The 27,990-nt window shown below is 61.8% G+C and overlaps 1 protein-coding gene and 1 long non-coding RNA gene across 3 annotated transcripts; one reads left to right on the forward strand and one right to left on the reverse strand.

The window, feature by feature from the left end:
• On the forward strand, window positions 138–16,843 carry PWP2 (PWP2 periodic tryptophan protein homolog (yeast)). 2 transcript variants are annotated; one of them, XM_021071080.1, is made up of 21 exons: window positions 138–279; window positions 1,609–1,721; window positions 2,673–2,767; window positions 3,075–3,174; window positions 3,805–3,948; window positions 4,632–4,767; window positions 4,957–5,180; window positions 5,354–5,497; window positions 5,880–5,950; window positions 6,103–6,239; window positions 6,472–6,620; window positions 6,740–6,887; window positions 7,117–7,267; window positions 7,630–7,810; window positions 11,114–11,261; window positions 11,797–11,905; window positions 12,345–12,410; window positions 13,158–13,376; window positions 13,456–13,606; window positions 13,708–13,782; window positions 14,202–16,843. In XM_021071080.1, the coding sequence occupies exons 1-21, from the start codon at window positions 262–264 to the stop codon at window positions 14,377–14,379; spliced, it is 2,757 nt and encodes a 918-aa protein (XP_020926739.1). In that variant the 5' UTR covers window positions 138–261; the 3' UTR covers window positions 14,380–16,843. The 2 variants fall into 2 exon arrangements, with proteins under 2 accessions (XP_020926739.1, XP_020926738.1); XM_021071079.1 differs by lacking the exon at window positions 138–279 and having other exon boundaries at window positions 357–1,721.
• LOC102157424 lies at window positions 14,610–27,953 on the reverse strand. Its single transcript, XR_299371.3, has 3 exons — window positions 27,584–27,953; window positions 26,985–27,180; window positions 14,610–25,707 (listed from the first exon to the last, which is right to left on the reverse strand). It is a non-coding gene; the product is annotated as an uncharacterized LOC102157424 (long non-coding RNA).

Consider the following 27,990-nt stretch of genomic DNA (forward strand, 5'->3'; position numbering starts at 1 on the left):
TTTGTCACAGCAGCAGGGCGAATCCAGCCCAAGCGAAGGAGGACCCACCAGAATCGCGGCGGGTGGGCTGAGAGCCACGCCTCAGGGGCGGAGCCAGGGGCTGGGAGCCACGCCTCGGGGCGGGGCCAGGGGCTGGGGCGCCGCTCCTCCGGGCCGCCGGGGGCGCAGTGGCACGGAGCTGCGCTCGCGCCCCGGAAGTGATTGCTGTCGGCCGGAGGGCGGGGGGCAGAGGCTGCAAGCAACACACGTGTGGCGGCCAAGATGAAGTTCGCTTACCGGGTAAGCGCGGGCCGGGGGGTTGCGGGGTCCTCAGCCGGGGGTCCCCGTGGGGTCGCCGCTCGAGGCTACCCTGTGGGGCCAGAGAGCCGGGCCTGGGCGGGCTGGGGCCGCAGCGCCTCGGACGGGGACGGAGCGGCGGGCTGGAGGAGCAGGAGCCTGCGGGAGGGTCCGGCTGAGCTCCGAGCCGGACAGCGGAAGCCAACCCGGGCAGAAGCCCTGGCGCCCCGAGGCCACCGCGAGCGCCCTGGGAGGACGCGGGGGGCGGGTGCATCTTCCGCAGGTCCCCTGACGCTCGGCACAGCGGGCCACCCGTGGTTGCGGAGCCCTGGGCGTTTGCGCGGCTCCGCGCGCGGCTGCCACGGCCCTGAGGGCTTGTTCCTCCGCAGAGCCGCGGCCTCCGGCCTTTGCCTTTCCTCTTCCATCTTCCTTCGGGCCCCAGCTCCTTCCAGGCCTGGCCTGGCCCTGGCTCGGCGCAGGCCTCCAGCAGTTCGGCCCCACACCCAGGGCGCCTCTGGTCTTCCTGCTCAGAGCGCTCCTCCCCTGTCCAGCTCCGGTCCCTTGTGTCGTCTCTCATTCCGGTAGCATCGTCTTGTGTTGGGGGGCAGCGCCAAAGCCTCGCTGGCGCCCGCATCCCCTCTTGCTCCCATGGTAACCAGCGTGGCCTTCCAAAAACGAGGGTCTCTCATGCTTTGCCTCTGCTTAAAACCTTTTCTGCTGACCAGGCTCCTCCCTGTGGCCTCCTTGGGGTTCCCGGGCCCTGCCTGCCTACGGGTCCCGATGGTCCTTGTCCCTCTGGTCCTTCGCTGACCACCCTCCCATGCCCCTGGGGTCCACCCCCTCCTCATCCCTGCTCTCTCCGTGGCTGGGCTGGGGGGCATGGAACGTGAGGGTGGGGACCTGCCCCTGCGCTGTCTCCGGCCAGCGCTCAGGGATGAAGGTTGAGTGAATGACTGGTCTGCTTGCTGGTCACCCTGTTCAGGGAGCCTTGAACCAGGGATGTGCTTGGGGTGCCTTCCACCGTCACAGCTTTTCTCATGCACTTGGGTCGGGTTCTCTCCACCCCTCTGGAGGTTTCCCCTCACTCGGGGCCCCTCACCCACCTCAGCGGGGGCTCGGGTTCCCTGGGGATTGGGCTCACTCCTCTGTGCTCAGCTGGGCCACAGAGGTACCCAGGAAGTGCCCCCGGGGGTGACTGGAGGGACCCTGGGGATGGTCAGAGCCCGGGCGGGGGCTCTGCTTCTGCACCACCTCCTTGACCAGAGGCCTCACGTAGCCCTTTTCCGGGAGTTGTATCTTGTGTGTGTTGAGACAGCTTTGTTCTCTCGCCAGTTTTCCAATTTGCTGGGGACGGTCTACCGGTGTGGAAACTTAAATTTTACGTGTGATGGGAATTCCCTCATCAGTCCCGTGGGAAATAGAGTCACTGTGTTTGACCTTAAAAAGTAAGTATGCTAAACGCCCCGACAGCAGCGACGGTTCCAGTTTCCAGGCAGAAGCACGGTGTTTGGCAGCCTCGCCGCTCTCTGACTGCCCAAGGCAGCCCAACAGAGGGCTCGGGGCCCAGGCGCGTGGACAGGCAGCGGTGGGGGTGTGGTCCCTGCTTTCTTCCTGCTAGTCTCTCCGCCGAACCCCGTGTGTTGGCCGCTGACGTTGCCTTCATTGTAGAAAATGACGTGTATTTGGCTGAAACGTCTGGGGCTGGAGGGCCGCCCGGCCAGCGTGCTCGCCGGGATCAGCCGTGGGCGCTTCCGAGCAAGCGCAGAGCTCTGCTCGCCGTCACCACTTCCCAGATGGGTGCAGCCTGAGCGAGAGCCTCCTGTTGCAGAGGCTGCCTGGGTCTCCGCAGGCCTCAGTTGCCCTGTCTGTAAGATGGGACAATAGTGTGTGCCATTTTCTCGAGTACTTCCCCAACGGGCAGGGCGCGCCCAGAGCCAGCCGTGGGCGCAGTCCTACTGGCATCCTCACTTAGTCTGGGGGACACCTGACCAGGGCTCTTGAGTCCCGACCACAGGATGGCCGGGTTTAAATTGGAACACGAGAGAACAAACGTAGGACGTGACCCAGTGGTTAGTTGTTTCTTTCCATTTTTGCGTGTTTTTCCACACTCTACCAGCTGTGCTCTCGTTGTCACCCAGTCTCCTGGGGACCGCTGGCTTGTTCCCGTCTCCTGGCTGTGTGTTGGCAGGGTCCTCTCGGGATGAGGTCCCAGAAGCGAAGCTGACACGGGCACAGCCCGGTTTTAAGGATTTTACGTGTCTCGCGAGCTTTTATCATCTTATTTCCTCTTCCTCTCGGTCGGGGGTGGGGAAGAGGGGGCTGCTGCTCCAAGGCCGGCCCCGCCTTCCAGCTTGGCGTCTGGAGACCAGCTGCTGAGCCCCGGTTTTGTCTCCCAGCAACAAGTCGGACACTCTGCCCCTGGCCACGCGGTACAACATCAAGTGTGTGGGCCTGTCGCCCGATGGCCGCCTGGCCATCATTGTCGATGAAGGTAACCGCCCTTGGCGGAGAGAAGGGGGCGCGGGGTGGTGAGTGGGGACAGGCACAGCGGGCATCCGGCTGACTGGAGGCCAGCAGTGCGTCGAGACCCCGGGGCCGCGGTCCGAGCGGGCCTCTCCCTGCTTTCTTCCGTGTCTGCGGCCCTGGTGGGCTTGGGACGGGGCGGCTGTGCGGGGCCTGGCTGTGTGCCGTTGGCACCACGGGGGCCAGGCTTCATGCGCCTGGGCTGCGCTTTCCGGGGGCCTGCTGCCCGCGGCGGCATGGTGGCGGTGTGCGGGACCGGCTCTCCCTTCCCGCAGGGGGCGACGCGCTGCTGGTCAGCCTGGTCTGCAGATCCGTGCTCCACCACTTCCACTTCAAGGGCGCCGTGCACAGCGTCGCCTTCTCCCCCGACGGCAGGTGAGCGCCTGCGGGCCGGGGCGGGGACCTGGAGGGCTAGGCTGGCACCACGGAGCCCCTGCCAGTGCCTGGTCTTGGTGGCAGGTGGTCCCTGAGCAGAGTGCTCACCGGCTCCCGCAGGGCTTGTGACCCCTTGAGCGGGAGGCTCGAGGTGCTTGTCCAACACTGTCCCAAGCAAGAGCGGCCTTGGAGGGCCTCCGCCCGGGCGGCGCTGACCCCTGACCCCGGCCTCTGCATCCACAGTGAGCAAGGTGTGGCCAGACCCGGGGCTGCAGGCGGGCAGCTGTACCGAAGAGGGGCAGGCCAGATGTCTGCCGTCAGCCCCCGCCCACGGCCACCCTGGGAAACCCCACGGGGGCGTCTGGCCAGTGGCTGCGCCTTGGCTCCTGTCACGGGCCCGTCCGTGTCTTCCTCTCCGCGCCCCCAGGGCCGTCTGAGCCTGGCCGCTGCCCCCCGGCCAGCAGGAAGGGCTGCAGGGGCCCTGCTCCGGGGCGGAGGAGTAGCGGGGCCCGGGGACTGTCCCCTGGAGGTAGGGGGGAGGAACCGGCCTCTCTGGGCTCTGAGCTGGTCCGCGGCCCCTCGCGCACCCTCCCTGGTGCTGGACATTGACGGCGCCCGTCTCTGCGGCAGGAAATTTGTGGTCACAAAAGGGAACGGCGCTCAGCTGTACCACGCCCCGGGGAGGCGGCGCGAGTTCAACGCCTTCGTCCTGGACAAAACTTACTTTGGGCCCTACGATGAGACCACGTGCATCGACTGGACGGACGACTCCAAGTGAGGCCTGGGGTCGTGGGCCCAGGGGCACCTCGGGGAGCACGGGGGACTCGTCCCAGCACTGCCCTCCCCACGTCGTGTCAGCGCCTCATCTGCCTGCACATGTTTCTGGAAGGTGGAACAGAGCCCGGCCCTCAGTGCGGACGCCCCCGCACCAGAGCCCCAGTGTGGAGCTCTGGCCGCATCCTCTCCCCACTGCCCTGCCCAGCTCTCCCGAGGCGCCGAGAGCTGCTGGCCTCTTCTTTGCTGCCCTGCGTCCTTTGGGGGGCGAGAGGGGAGGCTGCTGGTGGCAGCCGCTTTGTTCATCAGAGCAGCTCTTCTCACACATCCTGGGCCAGTGCCGGGACAGGAGCGCCCTCCCCGGGGGCGGGTCTGCAGGCCGCCAAGCCTTCCTGCCCTTCCTTGGTGGCACCCGGTCCCATGTCGGGCCCCCCCGCGGGGGTGGAGGATGGTCAGGGAGGCGCGAGGAGCAGAGTTCCTGCAGCACCCGATGGGCTCAGTGGTGGCTCTGGGCTCTCCGCCCCCACCCTGCCCCGAGGGACCGAGGCTTCTGGTCCCAGGAGACGTGCGCAGGGCACGCGCTAACCTGACCCAGCCCCGCCTGTCACCCTGGGCATCTCCCCTGTGCCCGGGGACCCTGCGCTCAGCCGCGAGCCCCAGGACGAGCTGTGTTTTCCGTCCAGGTGCTTCGTGGTCGGGAGCAAAGACATGTCCACGTGGGTGTTCGGGGCCGAGCGCTGGGACAACCTCATCTACTACGCGCTGGGAGGCCACAGGGACGCCATCGTGGCCTGCTTCTTCGAGGCCGACAGCCTGGACGTACGTCCCCGGTCACCGCCTTGGGTGGGGGCGCTAGGCCCTCCCTGCTGGCCACTCCCGGGTCCCCTGGGGACGTGTGGGAACCGGGGACAGGCGTGGGGTGCAAACGGAGCTTGCTTGTCGCGGGGGAGCCAGCGGGGGCGCCAGCGGGGGCAGGGCTCAGGGTCCCCGTTTGTCATCTCCTCGCAGGTGTACACGCTCAGCCAGGACGGGGCCCTGTGTGTGTGGCAGTGTGACACCCCCCCTGCGGGCCTGAGGCTGAAAGCCCCCTCGGGCTGGAGGGCGGACCTGCAGCGGAGGGAGGGGGACGAGGACGAGGAGGACAACGAGGAGGAGGAGAGGGCCGTCCGCGGGAAGGCGGCGCCGGCCGCCGAGGAGCAGCAGGGGAAAGTCAGATACTCGCGGCTGGCCAAGTAGGTGTGGCCCCGCGGAGGCGGCTCCGGCGGCCGGGGCAGGCTGGGCCTGGGACCAGAGCTGCGGGGAGGGGGTCTCGGTGGCGGCGGCGGCGGCTGCGTGTGCCCCGGGGCGGGGTGGGGGGGCCGCTTCGGCCCCCCTCCCACACGTCCGGGGGCCCCTGTCTATTTAGGTACTTTTTTAATAAAGAAGGCGATTTTAACAACCTGACGGCCGCAGCGTATCACAAGAAGGTCCATCTCTTGGTCACCGGTTTTGCTTCCGGAATGTTCCACCTTCACGAGCTCCCGGAGTTCAACCTCATCCACTCCCTGAGGTCAGCCCCTGCTCTGCGGTGGCGCCCAGGCACAGACAGTGTCCTGGTCGCCTGTCCCCGTCCGCCTGGATTGGGGGGTCGGAGTGTTGCCCCCCGGCCCCTGGCACAGGGAGCTTTGGCCCTGCATGGAGATGGCGTCGTTTTTGTTTTCGGCTTTCGGGTTCCTCTGGCATTTTTGAAACGGGAGAACGCCACGGCGCCGGCTGCACAAGACCGCGCAGCTGTGCGGTCTGAACGTGCGGTTTGCGGCTCTGGGTTTTCCGGTGCCCTGGGTGAACCCTTTACGTCTGGTGCCTGGGTGGGGAGGCCTGGCCCTGTCCTTGCGGCCCGGGGTGGGCACGGGGCCCGTGCTGTGCTGACCGAGCGCGGCCTTCCTCCTCAGCATCTCGGACCAGAGGGTGGCGTCCGTGGCCATCAACAGCTCCGGGGACTGGATCGCCTTTGGGTGCTCAGGTTGGCGCCGGGTTGGTGGGGGCGGGACTGCTCGGCATCTCCGTGCTGGGTCTCCTCGTCCGGAGAGGGGCGGGGGCGGGGGCGGGGGCGGGCACCACCCTCAGGCGGAGACGGCGGGCGGGTGTCAGGAGCGGGTGCCCGTGTGCCCGCAGGCCTGGGCCAGCTGCTGGTGTGGGAGTGGCAGAGCGAGTCCTACGTGCTCAAGCAGCAGGGCCACTTCAACAGCATGGTGTCCCTGGCCTACTCCCCCGATGGGCAGTACATCGTGACCGGCGGGGACGACGGCAAGGTGGGGCCTGTGCCTGGGGGCCCGACGGGGGGTGGGGGTGGTGGCTCAGCCCGGGCGCCCCGTCGGCCTCTGCAGGGCTTGCCGGCCTGGCCGCAGAGGCTCTGGGCGTCCCCTTCCCCCTGAGCAGCCGGGGGTCTCTGCCTGACGTGGACGAGCGCTCGCTCCCCCCCAGCCCCAGCCCTCGCTCTCGCGGGTGCCCGCGCGGGGGTCCTGAGCCGCGGTCTGCCCCCAGGTCAAGGTGTGGAACACCCTCAGTGGCTTCTGCTTCATCACTTTCACCGAGCACTCGAGCGGCGTCACCGGCGTGACCTTCACCGCCACCGGCTACGTCATCGTGACCTCTTCTATGGACGGGACCGTGCGCGCCTTTGACCTTCACAGGTGACCTTCCTGCGGGGAGGCAGCTCCCCGTGTGCGTGCGCTTGCGCGCTGGGCCGAGGGCGGGGCTGGGGTCCGGGACCCTCCCCCCGCCGCGCCCACCGCCCCGCCCTCGTCCGCAGGTACCGGAACTTCCGCACCTTCACGTCCCCGCGCCCCACCCAGTTCTCCTGCGTGGCCGTGGACACCAGCGGGGAGGTGGTTGCTGCGGGCGCCCAGGACTCCTTCGAGATCTTCATCTGGTCCATGCAGACGGGCAGGCTCCTTGACGTAAGGGCCGCGGATCCTGGGGGCCGGGCTCCGGGGAAGGAGGCCACATCCCGGGACGGGCAGCACCTAGCTCGGCGCTTCCCGGGCAGCCCTCTCCGCGGCCCTCACCAGGACGCGCTGGTGCCCTCTCCACGGCCCAGGGCCCGCTGCCCACCAGCCTGTAGCAGGCACGTCCGGCCCAGGACGGCCCGAGGGCCTCGCGTCTTCAGCTCTTCTCTGACCCCTGCAGGTGCTCTCCGGCCACGAGGGGCCCATCAGTGGTCTTTGCTTTAACCCCACGAAGTCGGTGCTGGCCAGCGCCTCCTGGGACAGGACAGTGCGCCTGTGGGACATGGCGGACAGCTGGAGGACCACGGAGACGCTGGCCCTGACCTCCGACGGTGAGCAGCCTGACGGCCTAGCGGGCGGGGGCCTGGTCCCAGAGCCGACAGCAGGCGCATGGCCGGGCCGCAGGCGCACTTCTTGGCCGCGCCGGCGCTTGCCTGTGGCCGCAGCGCTGGTGGGTCCCAGCAGAGACCCAGCTGCCCGGGGCTGGCGGTGTCTGTGCTGTTCCCTGCTTCCCGCCCTGCCTCCGGCTAGTCTGTTGTTGTTCTGCCTGTGACCCCCCCCCCACACACACACACCCTGGCGGGGCCTTCAGGGTGCCACTGCGCCTGGATTGAAGCGGGTCGAGGGCAGCGCCAGGGGGCCTGTCGGCCGCAGCCCAGGGTCTTCCTCGGCCCTGACCCGCATCTCTCCTCAGCTCTGGCCGTGACCTTTCGCCCCGACGGCGCAGAGCTGGCTGTGGCCACCCTGAACTCGCAGATCACCTTCTGGGATCCCGAGAACGCCGTGCAGACGGGCTCCATCGAGGGCAGGCACGACCTCAAGTCGGGCAGGAAAGAGCTGGACAAGATCACTGCCAAGCACTCGGCCAAGGGAAAGTGAGTGCCGGCCGCGGCCCCGCACCCAGGGGCTGCTCCTCCCCGACGCAGCGGGCATCTGGGATTAACAAGTTTCCCAGCCCCGCAGCCCGAGGCCTGGGTCTGTGCCCTGTTCTCGGGTCTCGGCACATCCTGGCCGTGGACCTGCTGGGCACCCGCCAGACGGCCTTGCAAAGAGCCTGTGCCATTCTTCTGTCCCCGCCACGTCAGCACCAGCTCTCTGCCGACTGAGTTTTTTTTTTCTCTTCTTTTTAATAATTTTTATCTTGTTCTTTGTAGCTGGTTTACAGTGTTCTGTCAGTTTTCTCCTGCACGGCGAGGTGACCCAGGCACACACATGTGTACACGTTGTTTTTCTCCCGTGATCCTGCTCCGTCATAAGTGACGAGACGTAGCTCCCAGGGCTGCACAGCAGGATCTCCTGGATAATCCATTCCAAAGGCAACCGTCTGCATCCGTGAACCCCAAGTTCCCACTCCCTCCCCTCCCCCTTGGCAACCGCAAGTCTGTTCTCCAAGTCCATGAGTTTCTTTTCTGTGGAAAGGTTCATCTGTGCTGTACATTAGATACCAGATGTGAGTGACATCATGTGGTATTTGTCTTTCTCTTTCTGACGTACTTCACCTAGTATGAGATTCTCTAGGTCCGCCCATGTTGCTGCAAATGGCGTTATTTCGTTCTTTTTTATGGCCGAGTAGTATTCCATTGTGTATACACATCACATCTTCCTCATCCAGTCATCTGTCGATGGATATTTGGGTTGTTTCCGTGTCCTGGCTGTTGTGAATAGTGCTGCAATGAACATGCGGGTGCGTGTGTGTTTTTCAAGGAAACTTTTGTCCGGATAGATGTCCAAGAGTGGGATTGCGGGGTCGTATGGTGGTTCTATGTATAGGTTTCTAAGGTACCTTCACACTGTTCTCCATAGTGGCTGTACCAGCTTACAGTCCCACCAACAGTGCAGGAGGGTTCCCTTTTCTCCACACCCTCTCTAGCACTTGTTATTTGTGGACTTATGAATGACGGCCATTCTGACTGGTGTGAGGTGGTATCTCGTGGTAGCTTTGATTTGAATTTCTCTAGTAATTAGGGATGTTGAGCATTTTTTCATGTGCCTGTTGACCATCTGTATATCTTCCTTGGAGAAATGTCTATTCAGGTCTTTTGCCCATTTTTGCATTGGGTCGTTGGCTTTTTTGCTGTTGAGTTGTTTAAGTTGTTTGTATATTTTAGAGATTAAGCCCTTGTCCATTGCATCGTTTGAAACTATTTTATCCCATTCTGTAACTTGTTTTTTTGTTTTTTTTATAATTTCTTTTGCTGTGCAAAAGCTTGTCGGTTTGATTAGGTCCCATTGGTTTATTTTTGCTTTCATTTCTGTTGCTTTGGGAGACTGACCTGAGAAAACATTGTAAAGTTGATATGAGAAAATGCTTTGCCTGTGTTCTCTTCTAGGAGTTTAGTGGTGCCTTGTCTTACGTTTAAGTCTTTCAGCCATTTTGAGTTTATTTTTGTGCGCGTTGTGAGGGTGTGTTCTAGTTTCACTGATTTGCGTGAAGCTGTCCAGGTTTCCCAGCAATCCTTGCTGAAGAGACTGTCCTTTTCCCAGTTTATGCTCTTGCCTCCTTTGTCAAAGATTAGTTGATCATAGGTGTTGGGGTTTATTTCTGGCTTCTCTGTTCTGTTCCATTGGTCTGTCTGTCTGTCTTGGTACCAGTACCACACTGTCTTGATGACTGTGGCTTTGTAATGTCGCCTGAAGTCTGGGAGAGTCATGCCTCCTGCTTGGCTTTTGGTCCTCAGAAGTGCTTTGGCAATTCTGGGTCTTCTGTGGTCCCATATAAATTTTTGGATGGTTAGTTCTAGTTCTGTGAAAAATGTCATGGGTAATTTGGTAGGGATTGCATGGAATCTGTAGATGGCTTTGGGTAGTATGGCCATTTTTACAATATTCATTTTTGCAACCCAGGAGCATGGAATAGCTTTCCATTTCTTTACATCTTCTTTAATTTCCTTGATGAATGTTTTGTAGTTCTCAGCATGTCAGTCTTTCACCTCCTTGGTCAGGTGTATTCCCAGGTATTTGATTTTTTGGGAGTGCAGTTTTAAAAGGTATTGTGCTTTTTGTATTCCTTTTCTAATATTTCATTGTTAGTGTACAGAAATGTGACTGATTTCTGAACGTTAATCTTATATCCTGCTACTGTGCTGAATTTGTTGACCAGTTCCAGTTCGTTTTTGGGTTGAGCCCTTAGGGTTTTCTGTGTGTAGCAGCATGTCCTCTGCATGCGGTGACAGTGTTACCTCTTCTCTTCCAGTTTCTATACCTTTTATTTCTTTAGGTTGTCTGATTGCTGTGGCCAGGACTTCCAATACTATGTCGAATCACAGCTGTGAACGTGGGCCCTTGTCTTGTTGCAGATTTTAGCGGGAAGGCTTTCAGCTTTTCTCCATTGAGTGTTCTATTGGCTGTGGGTTTGTCGTCACGTGAAGGTGTGTCCCCTCTGTACCCACTTTGGTTAAGAATTTTGATCACGAATAGATGTTGGACTTTGCCAGATGCCTTTTCTGCGTCGGTTGAGGTGACCGTGTGGTTTTTGACTTTTCTTTTGTTGGTGAGTGTCCGCTGAGTGGTTTTGAAATCACAGCTGTTCTGGGGGACGTGAGTTTGTGCCTCAAGGTTTGGGGTTGCATTTCCTGAGCCTGGATGTTCGGCGGCTCACGGGCCACTGTGGTGGCGTCAGAGAGCCCTGCCTCCGGGGCGTGTGCCGGTGTCAGCGGGCTGTCCGCAGTCTGTCCCTGCGAGGCAGGCGTTCTCTGTACACGCACGATGCCAGACCCTCGTCCCAGAGGTTCATGGCAAATACCTTCTCCTCTCTTGAGGCTCGGCTCCACGTTCTCGAGGGTGTTTCGAAGCTCAGAAGTCTTTGATTTTGAGGAAGGGAATGTGTCTTTTCTTCTGCTGCTTGTGCTCTCAGGGTCGCATCCAGGAATCCGCCGCCAGATCCAGGGTCACAGTCTCAGTCCCGGGGGCCAGCAGCGCGGCCTGTGCCTGGCCGCTGGTCACCCTGCCAGGGTGGCGGGCAGAGGGGCCCCGGCTCGGCTCTGACCTGTGCGGGGAAGCGCCCGGACGCAGCCACGTTGCCGCCCTCTGCCAGGCCGGGGGCTGGGGCTGCTCGGAGGAGTGGGCGTCGGGGGGCCTGGCCTGCGGGGTCGCAGGGGGCACGTCCTGCAGTTGGGCCGGAGCGGGAGGGTGCCGCTTGCCCTCTGGGTGCTGACGGCGTCCGCGCCCCGTCCGCCCAGGGCCTTCACCGCGCTGTGCTACTCGGCAGACGGCCAGAGCGTCCTGGCAGGAGGGAGGTCCAAGTTCGTGTGCATCTACCACGTCAGGGAGCAGATTCTCAGGAAGAGGTTCGAGATCTCCGGCAACCTCTCCCTGGACGCCATGGAGGTGAGCGGCGCCAGGGGTTCAGCAGCGTGGACCCCCGCCTGGGCGCCTGGGGGCCTCTGGGCAGGTGTCCCGCCTGCAGCAAGGGGCTTGTGTGTGTGGCCGCGAGCCCACCCCCCAAGGTTTCCCGGGGCGGGGGTGTCCTCGTCACATCCAGGGGACGCGTGGCCGGGGTGGGCCGTGACAGGTGGCAGCAGAGGCTCCCACGTGGCCTTCGACGGCAGGTTAGGGGATCCGACCGCCGCGGGGCTGGCAGCGGGCGCTGAGGGGAGGCTCTGCCGGAAAGGGCCCAGCTGTCCCGTGTCGGGCCCCGTGTGTCCCGGTGCCTTCCAGGCAGGGGTCCTCCCGCCCCCCCGTTGGTGGCACCAGCGGGAGGTGGCAGACGTGTGTCCTCCCTGTGCCTCTGACCGGAAGACGGCCCAGGTTTTGCCCTTTAGGAATGTTTTTGTTTTTGTTTCAAGGATTTTTATTTTTTCCATTATGGTTGGTTTACAGTGGAGGGTTGTTGTTGTTGTTGTTGTTGCTTGAACGGTTTTAGGAATTTTTGAACCGAAGGAAAATGACAGAGTTTGGCAACCTGGCGCTCATCGACCAAGACGCGGCGGAGGAGGCTGGGGTCGCCATCCCGCTGCCGGGTGTAAAGAAGGGTGAGCGGAGGGTGCCCCCGAGCGCTGGCCAGGCCGCCGTGGGCGCGGCTCGCCACCGCTTTTCCCGGCAGCAGTGGTTTTACTCTAGTTGGGGCAACAGCCACTGACGGCCAAGAACTCAGGCCACGCGGGAGGCCCCCCTGTGAGCGCCTGGGCTGCCTGGCCAGTGCCCAGCCTGGGCCTTGGGCTCGTCCCCAGGTGGGCAGCAGGGAAGACCGGTGTCACGAGGCCGAGGGGCTGGGTGGAAGCGCTTCCCTGACCAGACGAGCCGGGTGCCGGCCTGGAAGCCGTGGAAGCCAGCGGTGCCCGCAAAGCAGCAGCTGAGGCCGGCGGCGGAGGGCGCAGGGCTGCCGCCCCCATGGGGCCTTGGGGGCCCTCCCCTCGCGGGGAGCGTGGCGAGGGACGGGCCGCACTGTGACCGGGTGTTCCTTGTTCCCAGGTGACATGAGCTCTCGCCACTTCAAACCCGAGATCAGGGTGACTTCGCTCCGCTTCTCTCCCACCGGTGAGCCCGGGACCTCGGCGCGGGGGGCGGGGGGGCCCCGGGGGCTTCCAGGCCTGCCCCCCTGTCGCGCTGCTCCCGGGGCAAGGTCGGCACGGAGCCTCTGGCCGGCTCTGGGCACTGCCGTCCCCTGGTAAGACGTGGTCACCTGTCCTTTCGGAGGAGGCTGGGATCTCAACCCGCGCGGGGCTGGAGGCAGTGAGGGGTACCTGCCCTGAGCACCTTTCCCGGTGCCCGTCGGGACGGCCCAGGAGGCGGAGGCGGCCTCGTGTGTGTCAGGAGTTTTGCTCTCCCTCCCCCTCCCCCCCGAGACTGGCCCTCGAGGCCCTGAGCCGGACAGGTTGATCTGCCGCCCGGGTTCAGTGACAGAGGCTAAGGGGGCAGGCTGGGCCTGTCATCGCACGGCTGCGTCAGCCAGGGCTGAGGACCGCGGCCCAAGCGACAGGTTTGACGGCGTGCACGCGTGCAGCACACGCGTCTGCCTGTGTGTCGTCCTGGCTCCCTGGTGGCGCTGAGATGCCTGCAAAGCTGGAGCGGCTGCCTTTTTGGGAGAGCGTGCTGGCTGGGTTCAAGGAGGGGTGTGTAAACACGGGCCCGGGGCTCTGGAGGGGAGCCCAGCAGTGGCCCGTGTGCTCCCTTCACGCGCTGACATCCGGGACCCCGGGAACGAGTTCCATGCCTGCTCTTCAGAGAGCGCGGGAGGGTGGGGACGCAGGTCGCGAGTCTTCGTCGTGACCGCTCCGTCCGCAGGGCGCTGCTGGGCGGCCACCACCACCGAGGGGCTCCTCATCTACTCCCTCGACGCCCGGATGCTCTTTGACCCGTTTGAGCTGGACACCAGTGTCACCCCCGCACGCGTCCGGGCGGCGCTGCGCCAGCGGGACTTCACCCGGGCGATTCTGATGGCCTTCCGGCTCAACGAGAGGAAGCTGCTGCAGGAGGCCCTGGAGTCGGTGCCCTGGGACGAGGGTGAGCCTCGGGCCCGGGGTGGGGGGGCGGGGGGGCGGGTCCCCAGCAGGTGCCAGCTGGCTTGGCTTCCTCCTCCCAGTCGAGGTCGTCAGCTCCTCCCTGCCGGACCTGTACGTGGAGAAGGTGCTGGAGTTTCTGGCTTCGTCCCTGGAGGTGTCGCACCATCTGGAGTTCTACCTCGTGTGGGCGCAGAAGCTGCTCATGGCGCACGGGCAGAAGCTCAAGGCCAGGTGCGCGGGCGTCCCGTGCGCTGGGGCGGCTGCTCTGGGTGCAGACGCGGCGCCAGGGTGGCCTCTGGGGGGCCGCCCGCGCTAAGGGCCGTCTCCTCCAGGGCGGGGACGCTGCTGCCGGCGGTTCAGTTCCTCCAGAAGAGCATCCAGCGCCACTTCGACGGCCTCTCCAAGCTGTATGTCGCGACGGGCGGCAGGCGGGCGGGCTCTCACCGTCACGGACAGTCCCGCGCCAGGGCTGCGGCTGTGTCATTGGCTATGGGGACCAGGGTCCCGGTGTTGGGGTGCCTGTTGCCCCGCTGCCTGGCTGCCTGGGTCTGGATGCAGCCTGCAAGGCTCCCTCCGTGAGACCCCCGGGGTCAGGCCAGCAGGGGCGAGGGACGCTCCAGCCTCCTTCCTCAGCCACTCGGGACCTGCCAGGACAGGGAGCCTTCTGCTTAGGCCCTTGAGGCCTCAGCTGCTCCGGGCAGGGAGGGGGAGCCAGATTCCCAGGGCAGGGGCGGTGGGGGAGCTCAGGGGTCCCACGGGAGGTGGAAGGGGCGTGAGCGGGGCCGTCGATGGGCCGGAGGACGTGACGCCTGCGCGCTTCCCTCAGGTGCGACTGGAACCGCTATAGCCTCCGGTTCGCGCTGGCCGTCTCCCAGCAGCGGGGCCTGAAACGCGCCTCGGAAGCGCCGGGCAGCGAAGAGGAAGCGGACGGGTCTGACGAGGACGACGAGAGCCTGCACCTGCTCGGGGCGGGGCCTGGGGACGCCGACGGGCTGCGCCCATAGATCGGGCTGCCTTCAGAACCCCGTGGGGCCAGCTGGGACCTGCCGGGACCCCAGCAGCAGGTGGCCTGGAGCAGGAGCGTGTCTCCTGGTGTCATGGGGACCTGCTTCGCTCTAAGAAGCAAACTTGGCCGCAGAGTCAGCACACAAGTGTCCTGTCCCCAGGAGCTGGCTGCGTGGGACACGCCTGGCCGAGGCCAAGGGCCCTCATGTATAGACTCAAGCTTTGAGTGAGAGTTTTTATATTTTTAATGTAAAGTTTGGACGATAAGTTCAGGGATGAAGAGGGGGTTTTTCCAGTGTGTGCGTGCGGGTGAAGTCTGACCCCTGAGGGTGAAGGGCTGTGGCACGTCTGGGATGTGACTGTCGTGCGGGGGGTGGGGGCCAGAGCGCAAGCCAGCGTGACCGTTCTCCAGACAGGCCTGTGGCTTAGGAGTCACGAGCTGGGCCCTCGTGTCCCTCGCGCCACCAGCTCCTCTTCGGTGCCAGCCCCTTTGTCGCTGCAGAGACACGGAGGGTGATCCGTCCACCGCCAGGACTTCTGTTGGTGGCCCGGAGAGCCAGCTGCCTAAAGGAAGTGGCCTGTCAGAGCCCACGGTGCTCCTGGGGCACGTGCGATGGAATCCAGGTGACAGGTTCTGGCCTTTTATGCGCAGCCTAGTTTCACAGCCTGTGGGGCCGCGTGCAGGGCCTCCCACCCACCAGCAGGGCAGAACTTCTGGCACAAAGCCCCCGCCTGGCGCGCCGGCGTGGCAAGCCGTGCACTGGAGGCTGCGTGTGACGCCTGGAGATGTGGCGGCGCTGTGGGGAGGGGCTGCGCCCAGCCCCTCGGTCTGGGGCTCTGAGAGCGGCAGGCCTGCACCCTCAGCGCCCACAGCCTTGGCGGAACAGCGCTGTCAAGCACGAGCCCACACCCCTATGTTCTCAGATCAAAGAGTAACGCTTCCCTTTACTTCTAAACTGAACCTGGTCTCCTGAGACAGGCCAGGACCAGGGACACGTGGCTGCAGTGCTCGCACCCGGACAGACGTCTCCTGGAGCAGCAGTTGCACAGAAACCACAAGGGACTAAAAGCAGCTGTGTGTCTGTGCGGTCAGGGTAAACGTGGACCCAAACCCTAGAACCTGCTGCCGCTTCTGAAGAGCCCAGCGCAAAAGCAGGGCATACGGGCCCCTGTGCACACCACCAAGGGGGTGGGCAGACCTAAGCCACCGCCCCGGACCCCTGGACCCGCCCCATCCAAGGAGCAGGGAGCGCGGGACCTGCTGCGCCTTTTTGCCCCCGCTTCCCCGCTACAGCAGACGCCCAGGTAAAGGAGGCCCAGAACCCAGGTCCGACAGGTCACGTGGTGCCTGACATGGGGTGCTTGTCCCCTCTCTGGGAGAGGATCTGGGAGCCTTGGGGACCACCTAGCAGCTTTCCCGTGGGTGACAAGCAGCTGCCTGAACCTTGTTTCAGTGTCACCACGTTTGCTCAGTCTGCCTTCCTGGCCCCGGGGCCTCGGTCCCTCATCCAGGCAGTGTCACCCTTTTCCTGAGTCTCCTCTCCTGCATCTGGATAGGGCCTCACGCAGCTCCAGTGTCCTCTCCTGGGCGCAGATCTGCTGAAACGGCACCACAGGGCACTGAGGCCTTGGGGTACAGACAGTCCGGCCTTGGATTAAATACCTGTGGGGTTTTAAAGAGCGGAAAGTTGGGGGTGGGGCAAAGAATGGAGTTCCCTGGGTACCCAGTGGCCTAGGGGTTAAGAACCCACCCTTGCCACTGCTGTGGTGTAGGTTCAATTCCTGGCCCAAGAACTTCCTGCAGCGTCAGGACACGGGTTTGATCCCCAACCCAGCCCAGTGGTTAAAGGATCCGGTGCTGCCACAGCTGTGGTGTAGTTCGCAACTGCGGCTTGGATCTGATCCCTGGCCTGGGAACTCCGTGAGCTGTGGGGCAGCCGAAAGAGAAAAAGCAAGGGGGAGAGGGGCTTGCCCTTCCCTCCTCCGCCTCTGCAGGACGACTGCTCTCCCGGGGCTCCTGGGAACCATCTGATCCAACTCCCAGACCCAGGGGAACCGAGAGAGGCCTTTTGAAATTAACAAGACTGGGAGGTTTCTGGGTCTTCTGTGAAAACCAGCTTGTAAAGGAGCTGTATTTAATTGGCTCAATGGGAACTTAGCACTTACATAAAGTCTCAGAAATGTAAAAGAAACCCACCAGAATAGTTTTCAGGTTCATGTGATCTGGGGAATATTCAATATTGAATTCTTAGCTGGTATTAAAGTGGAGTTCCCTGGTGGCTCAGCAGGTGAAGGGCCTGGCATGGCCACAGCTGTGGCTCCAGTTGCTGCTGTGGTGCGGTGTCGACACCTGGCCCGGGAACTTCTGCATGCTGCAGGTGCAGCCCAAAAAGCCATCTGGTGTTGAGGCTAGCTTGAGCCTGCGTTTGTAGTTAACAAAGACCTGTCTTTAGAACCGCAACAGTAAGGGTAGTGCCTTCGTTGTGCCCGGGGTGACTAAAAGTCAGTAATACTGTTTGTGTTGTAAAATCTGCCAGCAAGGCTAACAACCTAGAGCGATGGAGTTTTCGAGTAAATATGACTGAGGTAGGAGCTTTTGGGTAATTCTGTAGGAACAGTTATGTTTTAGAAATACCCACCTAAAGTAATCCCTCCAAGTTCTGGTAACTTGAAACCCCATTAAGTGATAGGCTCTCCAGGCCATTTCAAGGAGGACGCGGTATGGGGACGTTAACCGCTGGGCAGGTCTGAGTTGACCTCCCTCCGTCTTCTTCCGAGAGGAAGTGACGCTGTTTGGGGCCGACCTGGAGATGCTCTCCACGGCCCTGGGGATGCTGGGAAAAGAGTTCGTGGTGCTGCTCAGGGAGGCGGGCTCCGGGTGTTCAGTAAAGAAGGCGTGAGGGAGGGAAACACGTCTCGTTAAAGGCAAGAAGGTGACTTTGTCCCGAAGCCGCTGGTTTCTGAATGGGCAAGAGTAAGGGACAAAATAGCATGGCCACAGAAGGTGGGCAGACAAGGAACGCTGGGAAAAGAAGTTTCTGTGTGGTCAGGACTCTTAAGTTTGGTTTAAACAAATAGGTAAGTGGGTTTGATTAAGAATAAGGCTGATGCAAGACTTGGTCTCTTATGAGAGACCAAGCTTTCACGAGATGCTCCTTTTTTTAACAGCCATGCCTGCCGGATATAGAAGTTCCCAGGCCAGGGGTGGAATCTGCTGTAGCCACTGGCCTCCGCCACAGCCACAGCCATAGCCACGCCACATCTGTGACCTACACCACAGCTCATGGCAGCGCTGGGTCCTTAACCCACTGAGCGAGGCCAGGGATCGAACCTGCGTCCTCATGGGTCCTAGTCGGGTTCGTTAACCGCTGAGCCACGAAGGGAACTCCCAAGGCAGGATCCTTAATTCACTGACCAAGGCCAGAGATCGACTGGATCCAGGGAAATCCTGGGTTGCTGCTTTTTGATCAAGTGCATTTCTGTACCTTTAAGTGATCTGTACTTGTTTTTGAATTTTTTTTTTTCTTCACCTCAGCTCAAGGACTAAGTATTGTTTCACAGCAACCCATGAGCCCATCTGGTGTTTAAAACTTTGAGGGACTTTCCGCTGTGGCTCAGTGGGTTACGAACCCAACTAGTACCCACGAGGACTCAGGCTTGATCCCTGGCCCTGCTCAGTGGGTTGAGGATCCGGCGTTGCCGTGAGCTGTGGTGTAGGTCGCAGGCGTGGCTCAAATCGCGTGGCTGTGGCCTAGGCCAGCACCTGCAGCTCCAATTGGACTCCTAGCTTGGGAACTTACATATGGTGTAGGTATGGCCCGGAAAAGGGGGGAAAAAAAAAACAAATTTTTTTTGATATTTTTGATGGACCTCCCAGACGTCAAATTCTAATTGAAGCTCTTTTGACTTTGGGCTCCCCCTGGAGGGCCTCACAGGCCCTGGAGCTTCCCAGAGAGACCCTCAACGCACAGGCTCAGTGGTGTGTGAAGCTTGGAGGGGACGCCGCGCAGCCTGGCCGTGCTGGGTCAGATGGGCCTTCAGGCTGGCCCAGCTCCACTGTGGCTCCAGCCCGGGGGAGGGTTCGGTCTTGTGTCCGGTCTCACCTAATGCGATGTCTAGAAGCCCCTGTGGGACCCAGCCCTGGGCCCTCAGGTCCCGACCCCAGGGCGTTTGGCGTTGCGCCCACCCCCCGTTTCTCCAAGGGACCCTCTTTACAGTCGGGGCCTCTTTACTCAAGGCCTCGGCTGCCCACACACTGTCGCAGGCCGCCTGGTGGGCTGGCCCCTTCCCAGTGGCCCACGTTCTGGGCGTTCGAGATGCTCGGTCTCAGGAATACACCCCAGCATCATGGGGGCCCACGCTTTGTAAACAACAGGTCCCCCTCAAGGAGAGTCTTGGCAACACTGGCACAAACGTCCCCTGCCGTGAGGCCCTGGCACGAGGGACTGGGTGGACCAAGGTGTGGCTGGATGATGGGAGCGTGGGGGATGCTTGAAACCCCATCAGGTGAGGGGAGTCAGGGACACTCCGGCCCCCTCCCGACTAGGCCGCCTGGGAAATGGCTCGGTTCTCTGGACTTCATCCCCAGGGGCGCCGGGTTGCAGGTTACGCGACGGGAAAATCCTCCCAAGCCGGAGAGACTCCTGGACTGCAGCCTTGAAAGCTGGGAAAGCTGCTAAGGAGACAGCCTGGAAAAGGGCAGACTCAGCCTCAGACTCGACTGGCACGCTGCCTGCTGCCTGGCCTTCGTGAAGCTGGAGAACGGAGGGAAGTGGGTCTGAATGCAGTACCATCGTGCACTTGGATCTGTACCGCCGGCTTCCCTGTGCAGCTCCTGTAGTCACAGGCCCGGGGAGGAGGTTCCGTCACGGCTCAGTGGTAACAAACTCCACTAGGATCCACGAGGACGCAGGTTCGATCCCTGGCCCCACTCAGTGGGTTAAGGATCTGGTGTTGCTGTGGGCTGCGGTGTATGTCACAGATGCGGCTCGGATCCTGTGTGGCTATGGTTATGGTGTAGGCCGGCAGCTGTATCTCCAATTCAGCCCCTAGCCTGGGAACCTCCTTGTGCCGTGGGTGCGGCCCTAAAAACAAACCGAAAGCCCTGGGGGAGTTCCCGTCATGGCTCAGCCGTTAAGGAATCTGGCTGGCATCCACGTAGGTCGCAGACGCGGCTCGCATCTGGCGTTGCTGTGGCTGTGGTGTAGGCCGGTAGCTACAGCTCCGATTGGACCCCGAGCCTGGGAACCTCCGTGTGTCTGTCTCCACGGAGGAGCCCCGGCTGGTCCTCGGCATCACAGGTGAGACAGTCGACATAGGAGCCACTCTTCTCTGTCCTGTGTCTCGCGCTGGGCCTCTCTCCTCCAAAAGCTGGACAGTGGCCGGTGTTGAAGGGACACCTGGTGCCTGTCACTTCACCGGCCCCTCGCCTGCCAGCTCTTCAGCTGTGCCTGAGCATCCACCCCACTACCGGGAGACACCTGGGCCCCTGGGGACCATGTTACGGTTAAGAGGCGCTGAGCAGCCCCTCATCTTGACTCGGCCCGGCCGGAAGAACGGGGGCCACGACGAGCAGTGAACACACACAGGAGCAGGAGTCCTGGGAAGACTGCAAATGCCCAACCTGTAAAAATGAGCCTCTGGGCCCGAAGCCAGTCATCCCACCTTAAGCTGGAGGCGAAACGGGAAAAGGTTTGCAGCCCTTTAGATAAATTCTTTAGACACGGCCTGTTGGTGCCCTGCCCGGCTCCGTGCAGTGCTCCTGTGCGGCCAGGTGTTACGCCAACGGGGACATCGGAGGGTGCGGGACCTCAGAGCAGTAGCTGAAGCCGGTCCCCACACATCCTCTGTGGCCAGCCCTGCGTGGATCCGTCCAGGTTCCCGGAGACGCCTGGTGGTTTACTTGTGCATCAGCCCATCCCTCAACACAAGGCTCTTTGCCTCCCAGTGGACCAGCCCCAGGCCAAATGCAGTGGTGACCCAGACGGCAGCGCCCCGGGACCTCAGGACGGCCCGCGCTGTCCGCCCAGGCCCTCGGAAAAGCAGCAAGGGCAATACACCTGGGAGGGACTGCTCTGCAGTGCGTGGTGACACGTTAACACGCAGCCCCACGACAGAGGCCTCGGGTCAGAGCACCCTTGACGTCCTTAGCTTCCTTGGGGTCCAGGGCTAAGGGTTTCCCAGAAAAAGGCACACGTTTCGAAGCAAAAAGTTAAATGCCTGGGGTTTACCATAAACGCTGGAAGCAGACTGTTACCCCAGACGGAAAACAGGCTACACTGGGGCTAAGTGTCGCGAAGACCAAGAGCCCTCTCACTACCTTCTTGGTCGTGGCGGGATTTTGCAGAATCTGGATTCCAGGATCCAGGCTAAGCCCCCGTGTGCAGTCACCAGAGGCCCGGACACAAAACCATTGCTTTGGCCTGAAGAACACGCAGGCTCCCAGTCTTATCAAACAGGCCCTCATGGAACTCTGGCTCTGGGGCTCCCCCTCCCCCCGAAAAACTGTTCAGCCCCCATGTGTCTGAAAAGCTGGGCCAGGCCTGGGGGTCCTTGTGCAAAAGCTGGGGGGAGTTCTCCAGCCTGATTCCCGGCTGGACGTCGGCCTGGCTGCCTCCGGGCGGAAGCTGCCACTGCTTTATTCGTAGAAGAAACGAAGACGCTGGAGGTCCAGGCCCCACAGCAGGCACAAGGGATTCTGGAGATGAAAGGCCACCCCTGGCCAACAGGAGGCCCCTTACCAGCACCAGACTCTACTCCTTGGCTGCCCAGAGGGACCCCTCAGAACTTGCTGCGGCCCCGCCGCACCGATGCCGAAAGCCCCGGATTCCTGCCCCGACCAGCATTGTGCCTGCGGGTCTGACCTGACGACCAGGCCGTGGGAACCCTGAGCGGGAACGGTCTGCAGGCGGCCGCGGTTTCCCTGAAGACCGAGTCCGGGCAGGGGCCAAGTGGGAGCGCTCTCGATGTCGCCGAAGCAAAACCTTCGCCGCCCAGACCCAGCCGCTGACCTCCGCTCAGGGGAGGAAAAATGACGCGTGGATACACAGACACAAGAGATGCCTGCCGTGCTCTTGGTGCTAGGCAGCTTCCTGGAAGGTCAGAGGGCTTCAAACGCAAGGCCTTCCCCGTGAAACACCGCCCGGGGCTCTACATCTCGCAGCAGAAGCGGCTCAAAGGCCAAAACAAGCAGCAGTTATTCTCGGCCGCGGGGAGCAAAGGGGACCCTCCCCAAGTGCCCAAGGGAACCACAGGGCGGATCCAGAAGCGGGGAGAGCAGCCCTGATGCCCACGGCAGAAATGGCCTTGATTCCAGCCCCTACCCCTCCCATGTGCTACTCAGGGAGACTCAGCTGCTTTTTTTGTTTTTCCTTTTTGGGCCACCCCATGGCCTATGGAGTTCCTAGGCCAGGGATCAGATTCCAGCTGTGGTTACCACGTAAGCTGCAGCTGTGGCAACACCAGATTTTTAACCTGCTGGGCCGGGCCAGGGATCAAACCTGCGTCCCAGCGCTCCCAAGGCGCCACCAGTCCCATTGCACCACAGCAGGAACTCCAGGCTTCAGCTTCTGAAGAGACCTGGCTCGAGACAGAGGGGGAGGTGAGGGCACAGGCGGCTGGTGGCCCCTGGAGCAGAGGCGGCCACCCCCCCCCGCCCCCCGCTGGCCAGTGGGGGATGGAAGGGCTGCCTGAGTCTCCATCCGGGCAGAGGCCGCGTCTACAACGGTCTTCCGGCTTTTCACAGGGAAGGGGCTTCCAGACACAGTCAGGTGCGTCACCTGAGCCCGTGCCCTCTGCGCCCCCGTCTAGGGACAGCCTCAGCCCCCATTTTGTTTGCCCAGTGCATCCACATGGGGCTTGGCCGGGGGAGGCCCGGCAGGAAGATTTCAGCCAGGCGCCCTCTTCCCAGGGCTTCAAATACGTGCTGGTCTTTGTTGATACTCTTACCGGGCGGGTAGAGGCCTTCCCCACAGGCCAGAAAGGGCAGCGGAGGGGCTAAGGCGCTTCTGAGGGAGCTCGCCCCTAGGTTGGGGTTACCCCGTCACCTCCAGAGTGACAGTGGAGGCTTGCTCACCGCAAAGGTCACCCAGCCCTAGAAATTAGCATACCACCTCTAATCATCTGGGTACCTCGGTCCAGGAAAAGCGGGACAGGCTGGTCACAGCCTGAAGAAACGCTGGGGCTTCTCGTCGTGGCTCAGTGGGTCACAAACCCGACCAGCATCTGTGAGCATTCCTGGCCTCACTCAGTGGGTTGAGGATCTGGCGTTGCCGTGAGCTGAGGGGTAGGTGGCAGCCTCGGCTCGGATCCTGCGTTGCCGTGGCTGTGGTGTAGGCCGGCAGCTGCAGCTCCAATTCGACCCCTAACCTGGGAGCCTCCATGTGCTGCAGGTGTGGCCCTAAAAAGCTAAAAAAAGGGACTGCCCTTCATGGCTCAGTGGAAACGAATCTGACTAGTATCTACGAGGATGCAGGTTCAATCCCTGGCCTCGCTCAGTGGGTTAAAGATCTGATATTGCCGGGAGCTGTGGGTTAGGTCGCAGACACGGCTTGGATGTTGCTGTGGCTGTGGTATAGGCCGGCAGCTACAGCTCCAATTTGACCCCTAGCCTGGGAACCCCCATATGCCACCGGTGCGGCCTAAAAAGACAAAATACAGAAAAAAAAAAAAAAAAAAAAAGATGAGCCTGCTGCTGACCGGCTGCTCCCCAAGGAGGGTCCTTCCGACGGCCGGATGAGACCCCGAGACAGGAAAGGCCAGGGAGTCCCCGGCTGGTGCATGTGTCCCCACTGAGGCGTTATGGGAACCTGAAGGCACATGTCCCGGCCGTGCCTGTGAACTTACTGCTTTTCCTCTGAGACCCAAGCCGCCCTGGGCAGCCTGAGAACCCCGCGTCCCCGAGCTTCTCCGAGACCCGAAGCTCCGGTTCGGAAGGACAGGCACGCCATTGACGGCAGGCTGGGCACCTGCACCACTATTTGCTCTCCGCCCTCGGATGCGCCCGTCCACTCGCGAGACAACTGGCGTGCTCGGTGGGTCGGGGTCACTACTGCCCGCTTGCTCTCCTGGCTCTCGAGGGCCGCTGAGCGCTGCCCTCAGCCCGGGGGGCCAGCACTTGTGTCTGCGTCTCCACGCCGAGCCTCGGGTGCTCAGAGGAAAACCACTTTCCTCGGCAGCTTGGCCGAAATCTTTTACGGGGTGGGCCAAGCTGCCGCCCTGGTCAGTAAGGACCTGGCATTCAGCCCGCGGGGCGGAGGAGGCCAGAGTCCGAGCGACTCGAGCCTGGGGGGCTGTCCGGCCAGCCGCGGACGGGACAGAGGCAGAGGAGGGCTGAGGCTGTTGAGCTTCGTGGCTGCTCCCATCAGCCCGGGCCTGAGAAAACCGGCAGCAGGGCAGCGGAGCGTTGAGAGAAATGCTGTAGGGAGGCAGCTCCCATCACGGCTCAGCGGACCCGACGAGGATCCACGAGGTTGCAGGTTCGACCCCTGGCCTGGTGCAGGGGTCAGGGACCGGCGCTGCCGTGAGCTGGGGTGTAAGCCGGCGCTGCAGCTCCGGTTCAGCCGCTAACCTGGGAACCTCCATGTGCCGCAGGTGCGGCCGTGTCAAAGGAAACGAATGTGGGGACGGAGAACCGACACGGAAGCACCCCAGTGTCCTCCGACGCCCCCAAGCCGGAGCTCCACTCGCCGGTGTGCGCTCAAGCCCCAGCCCGCTGCCCAGCGGAGGAAGGGTCCACCCGGGAGCCGTTGGCAGGACGCACATGGACGGAGCGTGCTGGGGATGTGGCTGGGGGACGTGCCCGCCCCCACCGTGCCCGCTGGACCTGGATGAGCCGCCCCTGCACCCGTCCTCCAACGAACCCGCACACCCGCCTGGCTCATCCCCGCGGCTCCCGGTCACCTCGAGACCTGCCCTGACCCAGCTGGCCGGAGAGGCCTGTCTCCTCAGGTCCCTCTCGTCACGGGCTGGGGGGTGGCCGCCCACCCGCACGTCCTTCGGAACTCGTCCTGCACGCTCACCGTCATAGCCAACGAGCCCGCTAACCCTCCTACTAACTGACAGAAAGAAGGTTCTGGATTGCCTGGTTAGGGTGTAGCTGACAACCCACTGGCCCTGGCTTATCTGTCAGCAGAACAGGGGGGTCTGTACGGATGGCAGGCCTTCCTGTCGCAGAGACGTCCACACCTCTTCCCGGGAGAAACCAGCCTCAAGAACATTCGGCAAGAGCCACCTGGCTCCCACAGTGGCCCGCCCACGCTCACTACTCGCTGTGGGCGGGGAACTGAGATCCGGTCTCTGGGACCCCACAAGGTGTACGGAACTTTCCAGCAGGAGGTCTTCATCTTATTACGAACCTTCTCCTCCCCGTCGTACCGCTTTACGGGGCTCTATTTCGCCGTCATTGTCCCTGCCGTTGTGACCCCGCGACTGAGGCTTTTTGGGGCCACAGGTCCAGGCCTTCCATTCTAAAGGCAGAGGAACCTGTGACACTCCACCCTGAGACGAACGAAACAGACGCCCAAGCAGCAGGGCTTCTTGGCGTGGGAGACGTCACCTCTTGTCTGCACCCCAGTCAAGGAAGCCCCCTCCCCAAAAGTTAGCCGGGTCCCTTCACTTTCTCGGCCCTTCCAAGGCTGGGCTTCTCCTTCATGGCCCTTGTTTGTTTAGCCTTCTGGTTCATTTCGCCTTCTAGGCTCCAACAGTTTGAAGTAAGGCTCATGACAGTGCAAGGAATTTGACCCATTCCAGCGAGTTCTCCAGGAAGGCCAAGAACCCAGGTCCGTGACACCTCCACGGGCCAGAGTGACACGGCGCAGAAGGTCCTCTGTTGGGGCCTGACTCAAAGAGGTCAGGATCACGTCCACCCTGAGATAAGTCCTTTCACCCAGGACAGCGGACACGACAGAACGGGTCCCAGGCTTGGTGACCCCAGGCACACGCGCAGCTCTGGTCTGACAGTCTACACCAGGGCTCTTTCTTTTCCTTTTCTTTTTACTTTGTTTGGCTTTTTAGGGCCGCACCCGCGGCAGATGGAGGTTCCCAGGCTAGGGGTCGAATCAGAGCCACAGCTGCCAGCCTACACCACAGCCACAGCCACGCAGGATCCAAGCCATGTCTGCCACCTACTCCACAACTCACCGCAATGCCGGATCCTTAACCCACTGAGTGAGGCCAGGGATCAAACCGGCGACCTCATGGTTCTTAGTCGGATTTGTTTCCGCTGCGCCACGCCGGGAACTCCCACCAGGGCTCTAGGTCTTCCCAGGCAGGAGCAATGGACCAGGAGCCAGCAAGACATTTAGGAAAGGCTTCATTCAGAGCTCCTGCTGCAGCCAGGACGGAAGGAGAGAAAACAAGAGTCAGTCCTTTCCCTGCTCCCTGGGGGACTGGGGGTGGGGGGAGAGCAGGTTCCTTATGAGGGGTGGGGCCAGAGGGGCAGCTTCGGTGGTTTGGCCACCCCGTTGCAGGTGGTATATGCTGGGCGTGTGTGGTGCCCTGCTTTTGCTGTGACGCATTTTTGCTCCCGACTCTTTGTAAGTGGCAGTTGGGTTTTGGCCTTTTTCTATCTTGTCACCCTTAATTTGCCCCAGCTGCACACGCATGCAGCTCTTTTTTGTCGCTTATGGCTTCTTTGTATTTTGTTGCTAGAGGACTTTGTCTGGGGCAAGCACGGCAGCCCTACGTCCCAGGTCCCAGCCTGTCTCAGGAGTGCCACAGGGAGGGGGTGCCTGTCACCCCTTTGAAATCTAACAGCCTTGGTGGAGGAACTGGCCCAAACCCTAGTCTCTAGGTTAAGATGCTGGTGATTCCTTAGCCAGTGTAGTAACGGATACTAGAACGGCCCAGGGTATCTCCTGGCAGAACAAGGCAGCATCTGTGTGACGGCAACACCTCCTGCTGCACGTGGACAAATACCACTGACAAGTGGAACAAGATATAAGGAAGCATACCAACAGGCCAGCTGGTCACAGGGTGTCGGTAATTCTGCCCCAGAGGCGTGGAATTCTATAAAGGACTTTCTTCCCAGGAAGTCTTGGTTAAACTGGCTACTTTGGAGTTCCACTGTGGCTCAGTGGCTTGAGAACCCCACTAGTATCCGTGAGGTTGCAGGTTCGATCCCTGGCTTCACTCAGTGGGTTAAGGATCCGGCATTGCTGTGAGCTGTGCTGTAGGTCCCAGACGTGGCTCGGATATGGCATTGCTGTGGCTGTGGCGTAGGCTGGGGCTATGGCTCCAGTTTAACCCCTAGCCTGGGAACCCCCTTGCCTGGGCTATGTCTTGGGTGCCACCCTAAAAAAAAAAGATTTAAAAAAATGGGCCACTTTCACTGATATTCCCTTAAGTTTTCTGTTTGGATCCACAGAAGAATTAGTATCTCTCTCTCTCTTTTTCATGGCCACACCTGCCACATATGGATGTTCCCAGGCCAGGGACTGAATCTGAGCCACAGCTGCAACCTGTGCCATAGCTGCAGCCACACCAGATGCTTTAACCCACTGTGCTGGCCCCAGATCGAACCCGCAGCTCCTCAGCAACCTGAGCCGCTGCAGTCAGTGTTAACCCACTGTGCCATAGCAGGAACTCTGGGACCCATAATTCTTACCTTTCATGTCAAGCTTGTGTTTTAAAGGCCAAAGGCCACCAGAATATTCCTCTGCCCTGTCAAGCCTGAACAGAGGGATACCCACTTCTCTCACAATCCAGTTTGAATTCTGGAGGATGTACACAGCCCGTGCCCCTTACTTCGCAAGACTGAGGAAGGATGGAAGGCAGGTGAGGCTGAAACCATTCTCTGTGAGCTGCAAGGGAGAGGGAGAAACAAAACCAAACCCTGGGAACACCCAGCTTGATTTGCAGAAAACCGGGGACACCCCAGATAATGGACCCGCTTGCTGACAGCCTCTTCGACGGAGCGCACTGAGGCTCACTAAGGAACTAGAATGAAGGGTGGGGAACTTTAGACACCGCAGGCCAAAAATCACTGCATGCCAAGCACCCAGGCCCTCAGCCTGCACGCGCCACTCGTGAAGACGCAGCGCCTGCGCAGAGCTCCTGAAACGCACACTTCCTTCCACCAGCGCTGCCCAGCACCCCCGCGAGCCCACCGGGATAGAGACCTGGGCGTCGCCCCCTGCGTCGAGCTTGGCCTCCCCGCCCCGCCCTGGCATAGAGCGCTTTCTCTGCAAAGACCTGGCCTCATACCTGGCCTTTCTGTGTCACAGCGGGCTCGGTGACAAGAGGACCAATGTCAATGGAAACGCCAAGAGCAGCAGGGGGAGGGGGCTGGACTGCTGCGACGTCAGGGCCTCCCTCGGACCCGACTCAACTGGGCCAGGAAAAGGGGGCGTTGACGAGAAACTGGACACTTGGGCACCAGCTACTTGGCGTCGCGGAGTTACGCAATGGCCTGACGGCGACACTAAGGTTAAGTTTCCGGATCCCGTGTCTCAGCGCAGCGCTCCTTGCCCGCTGCGAGGCTGCGCGCCTTCCGGGCGCCGCCGCCAGACGGGGTCGCGCCCGGGGCCGCCGGGACCCTCCTGCCGGCCACGCGCCCTGCGCAGGCGCGCGCGCGGGGACGGCGACTGTGCGCAGGCGCGGCCCCGCCCACA

The sequence above is a fragment of the Sus scrofa genome, chromosome 13 (genome assembly GCF_000003025.6).
Source record: "Sus scrofa isolate TJ Tabasco breed Duroc chromosome 13, Sscrofa11.1, whole genome shotgun sequence".
Taxonomy (NCBI): domain Eukaryota; kingdom Metazoa; phylum Chordata; class Mammalia; order Artiodactyla; family Suidae; genus Sus; species Sus scrofa.

Excerpts from the sequence above, each read along its gene's own strand:
- PWP2 (XM_021071079.1), top strand. The coding sequence starts at position 1,276 with ATGTGCTTGGGGTGCCTTCCACCGTCACAGCTTTTCTCATGCACTTGG. Across the intron at positions 2,768-3,074 it reads GGCCATCATTGTCGATGAAG|GGGGCGACGCGCTGCTGGTC; the intron begins GTAACCGCCCTT and ends CCCTTCCCGCAG. Across the intron at positions 13,377-13,455 it reads GTCGGTGCCCTGGGACGAGG|TCGAGGTCGTCAGCTCCTCC; the intron begins GTGAGCCTCGGG and ends TCCTCCTCCCAG.